The sequence below is a fragment of the Manis pentadactyla genome, chromosome 4 (assembly GCF_030020395.1).
Source record: "Manis pentadactyla isolate mManPen7 chromosome 4, mManPen7.hap1, whole genome shotgun sequence".
In the NCBI taxonomy this organism is placed as follows: Eukaryota; Metazoa; Chordata; class Mammalia; order Pholidota; family Manidae; genus Manis; species Manis pentadactyla.
Window position 1 is genome coordinate 97,110,076 of NC_080022.1, and position 7,504 is coordinate 97,117,579.

The following is a 7,504-nucleotide window of genomic DNA, read 5'->3' on the forward strand; positions in this document are numbered from 1 at the left end:
CCCAGACTCCCTGGCCGAGGGTATTATTCTAGACTTTATGTAAGTCTCCAGAACCTTAACACCGGGTTTTTGAGGTTCCCGCCACCCCCCAAAAAAGTTCACAACACCGTAATGACACTTCTCTTTAGAACTCAAGCTCCCGACAGCGCCCTCCGACCAAGCCTGCCTCCCTCTCGTCCCCCTTGAAGGGGAAGCTCCCTGTCCTTTGGTCCCCTCGCTTGGCAACTCTACTCACAGGCTGGCGGCGTCGGGAGGCAGCGGGCTCAACAGCGCCCTCCGGCTCAGCGTCGGTAACTTCCTGCGACTGCAGTCCAGCAGCGGGATGCGGCAAGAGCACGGCGCCGGGCAGAACCCTGCCCGGGCGGCCGGCAGCAGGAGAAGAACGGCCTGGACGAGGAAAAGGAGCCGGGAAAGCGGTCTGCAGCGACACTCCAGCGGCGGCTCCTCCCGGGCGCCTTGGGGTGCCGGCGCCATTTTCCCCCCGACTTGGACCTGGCCGAGAAGAGCCGCCAGCTAGAGAGAGCAGCTCAGCAAATTCGTCTGGTTGCAGCGCGACCACCAGAAGCCTGGGCTGTTGCCTGCTCCTTCTAAAGGCAGGCAAGGGGCGGACACAGCTCAGGAGCGTGGGCGGCTGCCGAGGACAGCGGACTAAGGCCCTTACGGACAACGCTCCTCCGCTCCGCCCCGCACGCAACGTGTGCACGCACAGAAACCAACCAATCGGTGCCACAAATCGAGGTCGCGTCGGGGACGGGACTCCATGAAGGGGCGGGGCCAGGGGGACAGATAGTTTCTTAAGGAGGACTGTATGGTGTCCTGCGCTTTGGGGCGACTCTCTGGGGTTCTCCCGTCTTTCTGCCGCTGGAGGGCGCAGTGAGTCCTTCACAGGGAATGGGGGCCAAAGCCCTGCGAGTCAGAAATCGTGACTTGGGATATATCTACTATGGTAGTAGAAAAGGATCTTTTATCTTCCCTGGGCTCCAAGAAAGGGGAATGACAGAAGGGCTACTGTCCAAGTCGCAGACTGGAAAGTGACGCGGGAGCTTCCATTCGGCCCGTTGGCCTCCAGAGCCGAACTGGGGCCTCCTCTGCCCCCTCCTGCTTGTCTGCGGCTAGTGCAGTCTTCCAAGTAGGCGACAGCTCCCATCCTCTTAGCAGAAAGTGTGTTAACACTGGGCATGTTACCTAGTCGTGATGGACAGGTAAGCTCCTGAAGGCCCTGTTTATTCATCTGTGTACCTCCAGCTCCTACTCTAACTTGGAGTTCAATAAATGTTGACGGGGACACACCTTCAAAACATGTCCTTAAGGGAAATCCTCATTTTTCCCATTTTGGAGAATGCTATCCTTTATACACACTAACTCTAAGAAAAGCAAGAGGGACATGTAGATAAACAGGGAGTTGAACAGTCAACAAAGTGAAGGCTGGGTGTTAGGAAATTTTTTATTTACCAAATTCATTTGATGGTTCACTTATACGTACTGCTTTTATACTTTTCAAAGAGCATTTGTCTGTTACCTTGTTTGGTCCCTCAATGACTGTGAAATTGTCAGGACAGTTATTGCTGATGAGAAAATAAACCCATAGGTTAAACCAAATGTTAGAAAATAAAATTCAACTGAGTAAATTTGAAGATCTAATTGGCTTTATTCAATGATTCATGAATGGGGCAGTATCCCATCAATGAGAAAGGAGCTCCAAGGAACTGTACAATACAGAAGAAGGCTTTTATAGACAGAAGGCGGAAGAAAAAAGAAATCCCTAGCAGAGTGGATTGTTTCATTTAGGGCCACTCTGGGGGAAGTTTGAGGGGTCTATCAGGCAGATTAGCTCACTAGTGCTGACCAGGTAATTCCAAATTGACAGGTTAAAGGTCACATTCCTGAGAAAGGCTGAAACTGCAATAAGGTTAGGTATTAAGTCTTGGTTTGACCTGGGAGTTAGCACAAGTGACTCCATCTTGGGCCTGTTGTTGCTTTTTTTTTTAACACAAGTTACCCGGAGACAGGCAAGCTGTCATTACTATGGGTTTTCTGACCCTTAAAAATTAAAAACTTGAGTAGGTTAAAAGGAATAATAAGGCCTAGGTCATAGACTTATCCTAGAAAGTAACTGAAATCATTCCATGGTAGGTTTGGAGTCACAATTACCCTTTTAAAAAGCTTTTCCATTTTTGGAATATTGAAATCTTTCTTGGAATCAAGGACATATCTAATGCTCCAGTCCAAACCAAACTTTTAAAGCAAAGACAGCAAATGAAATGTACTCTTAGCCTCTCCTCTCTGACAGTTGAACATTCTTAACAACCTCCGCTAAGAAACTGGACATTGGCAGGAGCCCCACAAAAAAATGTGGCATCTTAGTACCTCTTTAAATTAAAGATTGAGAGCATTCCTACGGGCCCATTAGAAATTCATTCCCTGTGATCTCCCCAATAAATCGTGCAGGTCATACCAGCTGGGAGTCCTTCCTAGCTCTTAATTCCTACTATACATTATTTTTTATCTTTCTGATAGCCCCTTATCAGAAAGATAAAAAATGATCTTTATATTCCCCATATGGGCTAGCACAGTGCTAGCACATAGTCGACACTCAATAAATGTTTGATAAATGAATAGATGAAGAGATTTTTTATACTCTACTACTTGATAGTTAACTACAAATTTTTTAGAATGTTTTTATTATGAAAAAAGTCACTTACATAATAGTAAAGAGAATCATAGAATAAGCCCCATATACCGAACTGTAATTTGGCAAATACATGTTTTTAAGAAAGTTTAGAGATCCATTTCTCATTAACAGTAGAATAGTTTTTATATCAATTTTCCTAGTATTGTGTAATTAATCCTTGGGTCCCAAAATACCTCAGCAGAGTTTTTACATTTCAATGTAACTCATAAGCAGAGAATACCGAGTTCCAGACTCCTAAAGAAAACTGCTCTCTTTGGATCCCTTGTCACAGACCTTTGTATAAACACCAACTCCTTAAAGTTTAGTTGCCCATCTCCCATTATCTCAGGACTTTACTCTTTGCTAAGTCATAGCTAACTAATCAGGTCAACTAGTCTGGTCAATTTCATTCTCTTGAACTAGAAATTTCAGGGTCACCTATGCTTTCCCCTCTTTCTTTCCTCCCACATCCAGTCACTAAGTTCTGTTAAATTTCCCCTCAGAAATGTCTCTTTCCTGCTTCTCCATCCCCACTGCCTACTGTCTTTCCTCAGACCTCCCTCTCTCATAGATATTAATACAATAACCTCTGAACCCCTCTTCTGTCCTCCAGTCTCTCCCCTCACTCAGTGTCACCAGAATTGTATTTCCAAAGCACATTGTTATAGGTATGTTGTTAGATCCTCCCTACATAGAAATACTTGATATTCCCAGTGGATTTCTTTGTGTTCCCCCAGTGTTTTATAGTAAACATGGATTATTCTGAAAAACAGGAAGAAAAGTTTTATTCGTGACTCCCCATTGCCTATAATATCAAATTCCAAATTCTTTGTCCTACCACTGAAGATTCCACAATCAGACCCCAGCCTAACTACCTCCCACATTTCCTGTATCTCCTCACCATTTTCCCCATATCCAGCCACAGGAAATTATTTGCCTTTCATTAATTAGGCGTTGCATGCCTATACTTGTTTGTGCATGCTGCTCCTTCTACTATTTGCCCCTACCCACCTTTCCTAGCCAGGCATTTCCTACTGTCCTTCTAGATCCTTCCTCTATAAAGATTTCTCTGAATCCCCTAGGCATCTAATGGCATCTACCTCAATTCTACAACCATAGTCCATGGCATATGTAATTTTACAGCATCCCATTTTGTTGAAAATACCTTTTTCTGATTGTCCTCCCACTAATTAAGAGATCTCCATATTCACTTTATATCTCCAGTTCTAAATGCAATATCTGGAATACAAGAGATAGTAAATGAGTGTTTATTATTGAATATATTGTTGTTAACTTCAACTCCTTCTCTATTGCATAAGCCCAAATATATTTCCAACCCCTTTTGTCTCTTTTTATTTCCTTCTTCCTCCACCTCCTTTTCCTGCTAAAACAAAGAAGGGATAAGAATAAAAATTACTATTTGTTGAAGAAAACTGTAAAGCCAGAAAGTAGATAGACTGGACTTCATCAAAATTAAAACCTTTTGTGAATCAAAGGACACTATTGACAGAAAGAAAATACAACCATGGTATGAGAGAAAATATTTGCATATCATATATTTGATAAGGGATCAATATCCAAAAATATATAAAGAACTCCTATAACTCAGTAATAAAAACAAACGACCAAATTGTAAAATGGACAAAGGACTTAAGTAGACATTTCTCTATAGAAGATACACAATGACCAATAAGCACATGAAAAGATGCTCAACATCCCTAATCATTAAGAAATACAAATCAAAATCACAATGATAATCTTTACACCCATATGCGTGGCTATTATGAAATAATTTTTTAAAAATATAAGTGTTGAGAGAGGGGCGGAAGATGGCGGCGTGAGTAGAGCAGCGGAAATCTCCTCCCAAAACAACATATATCTATGAAAATATAACAAAGACAACCCTTCCTAGAATAAAGACCAGAGGACACAGGATAATATCCAGACCACATCCACACCTGAGAGAACCCAGCGCCTCGCGAAGGGGGTAAGATACAAGCCCCGGCCCCGCGGGAGCCGAGCGCCCCTCCCCCCAGCTCCCGGCAGGAGAAGAGCAGGCAGAGCGGGAGGGAGACGGAGCCCAGGGCTGCCGAACACCCAGCCCCAGCCATCCGGGCCAGAGTGCAGGGCCCTCGATACTGGGAAAACAGGGCAGCAAGAACAGTGAGCAGGCACTGGAGGCTCGGCGACAGAGGACATAAGAAAAGCGCGCGACCATTTTTTTTTTTTTTTGCTTTTTTGCTGCTTTGTTTTGGCGAGCGCTTTTTGGAAGTCTTAAAGGGAAAGGGACCCCAATACTAGGGAAACAGGGCAGAAAGACCGGTGAGCAGAGGCCTGAAGCTGGCAACGGAGAATAAAGAAAAACGAACGACCACCTTTTTTTTTTTAATTAAAAAAATTTTTTTTCTTGTTTTTTTTTGTGGTCGTTGTTTTGTTTTGGCGGGTGCTTTTTGGAAGTCTTAAAGGGGCAGGGCGGGTCACTTAATCCAGAGGTAGGGAATCCGGGATCTCTGGGCACCCTAACCCCTGGGCTGCAGGGAGCAGGGAGGCCCCTTACGGAGATAAATAGCCTCCCAGCAGCTCCTGCTCCAACGCGACTCCACCATTTTGGAGCAGCTGCCCGAGCCAGGCCACGCCCACAGCAACAGCGGAGATTAACTCCATAGCAGCCTGGCAGGAAGCAGAAACCCTGTCTGCGTCGCAGCTGCGCAGCACAAGCCACTAGAGGTCGCTGTTCTCCCAGGAGAGGAGGGCCACAAACCAACAAGAAAGGAAGTCCTTCCAGCCGTCACTCGTCCCAGTTCTGCAGACTATTCCTATCACCATGAAAAGGCAAAGCTACAGGCAGACAAAGATCACAGAGACAACACCAGAGAAGGAGACAGACCTAACCAGTCTTCCTGACAAAGAATTCAAAATAAGAATCATAAACATGCTGACAGAGATGCAGAGAAATACGCAAGAAAAATGGGATGAAGTCCGGAAAGAGATCACAGATGCCAGAAAGGAGATCGCAGAAATGAAACAAACTCTGGAAGGGTTTATAAGCAGAATGGATAGAATGCAAGAGGCCATTGATGGAATTGAAATCAGAGAACAGGAACGCATAGAAGCTGACAGAGAGAGAGACAAAAGGATCTCCAGGAATGAAACAATATTAAGAGAACTGTGTGACCAATCCAAAAGGAACAATATCCGTATTATAGGGGTCCCAGAAGAAGAAGAGAGAGGAAAAGAGATGGAAAGTATCTTAGAAGAAATAATTGCTGAAAACTTCCCCACACTGGGGGAGGAAGTAATCGAACAGACCACGGAAATACACAGAACCCCCAACAGAAAGGATCCAAGAAGGGCAACACCAAGACACATAATAATTAAAATGGCAAAGATCAAGGACAAGGAAAGAGTGTTAAAGGCAGCTAGAGAGAAAAAGGTCACCTATAAAGGGAAACCCATCAGGCTAACGTCAGATTTCTCAACAGAAACCCTACAGGCCAGAAGAGAATGGCATGATATATTCAATACAATGAAACAGAAGGGCCTTGAACCAAGGATACTGTATCCAGCACGACTATCATTCAAATATGACGGTGGGATTAAACAATTCCCAGACAAACAAAAGCTGAGGGAATTTGCTTTCCACAAACCACCTCTACAGAACATCTTACAGGGACTGCTCTAGATGGGAGCACTCCTAGAAGGAGCACAGCACAAAACACCCAACATATGAAGAATCGAGGAGGAGGAACAAGAAGGGAGAGAAGAAAAGAATCTCCAGACAGTGTATATAACAGGTCAATAAGCGAGCTAAGTTAGGCAGTAAGATACTAAAGAGGCTAACCTTGAACCTTTGGTAACCACGAATTTAAAGCCTGCAATGGCAATAAGTACATATCTTTCAATAGTCACCCTAAATGTTAATGGGTTGAATGCACCAATCAAAAGACACAGAGTAACAGAATGGATAAAAAAGCAAGACCCATCTATATGCTGCTTACAAGAAACTCACCTCAAACCCAAAGACATGTACAGACTAAAAGTCAAGGGATGGAAAAACATATTTCAAGCAAACAACAGTGAGAAGAAAGCAGGGGTTGCAGTACTAATATCAGACAAAATAGACTTCAAAACAAAGAAAGTAACAAGAGATAAAGAAGGACACTACATAATGATAAAGGGCTCAGTCCAACAAGAGGATATAACCATTCTAAATATATATGCACACAACACAGGAGCACCAGCATATGTGAAACAAATACTAACAGAACTAAAGGGGGATATAGACTGCAATGCATTCATTCTAGGAGACTTCAACACACCACTCACCCCAAAGGATAGATCCACTGGGCAGAAAATAAGTAAGGACACGGAAGCACTGAACAACACAGTAGAGCAGATGGACCTAATAGACATCTATAGAACTCTACATCCAAAAGCAGCGGGATATACATTCTTCTCAAGTGCACATGGAACATTCTCCAGAATAGACCACATACTAGGCCACAAAAAGAGCCTCAGAAAATTCCAAAAGATTGAAATCCTACCAACCAACTTTTCAGACCACAAAGGCATAAAACTAGAAATAAACTGTACAAAGAAAGCAAAGAGGCTCACAAACACATGGAGGCTTAACAACACGCTCCTAAATAATCAATGGATCAATGACCAAATCAAAATGGAGATCCAGCAATATATGGAAACAAATGACAACAACAACACTAAGCCCCAACTTCTGTGGGACACAGCAAAAGCAGTCTTAAGAGGAAAGTATATAGCAATCCAAGCATATTTAAAAAAGGAAGAGCAATCCAAAATGAATGGTCTAATGTCACA

General features: G+C 43.7%; 1 protein-coding gene across 4 annotated transcripts in view; it reads right to left on the minus strand.

Annotated features, from left to right (window-relative positions):
- The window catches only part of LRIG2 (leucine rich repeats and immunoglobulin like domains 2), a 77,776-nt gene extending 75,920 nt beyond the window's left edge, over positions 1-1,856 (minus strand). Inside the window, exon 1 of one of the 4 annotated variants that reach the window (XM_036923415.2) lies at positions 236-1,856. In XM_036923415.2, coding sequence (XP_036779310.2) covers positions 236-474 — 239 coding nt within the window. In that variant the 5' untranslated portion in view covers positions 475-1,856. The remainder of the gene's footprint in view (positions 1-235) is intronic. The other 3 variants (XM_057500526.1, XM_036923417.2, XM_057500527.1) reach the window with 3 other exon arrangements.
- Between the last annotated feature and the right edge of the window lie 5,648 nt (positions 1,857-7,504).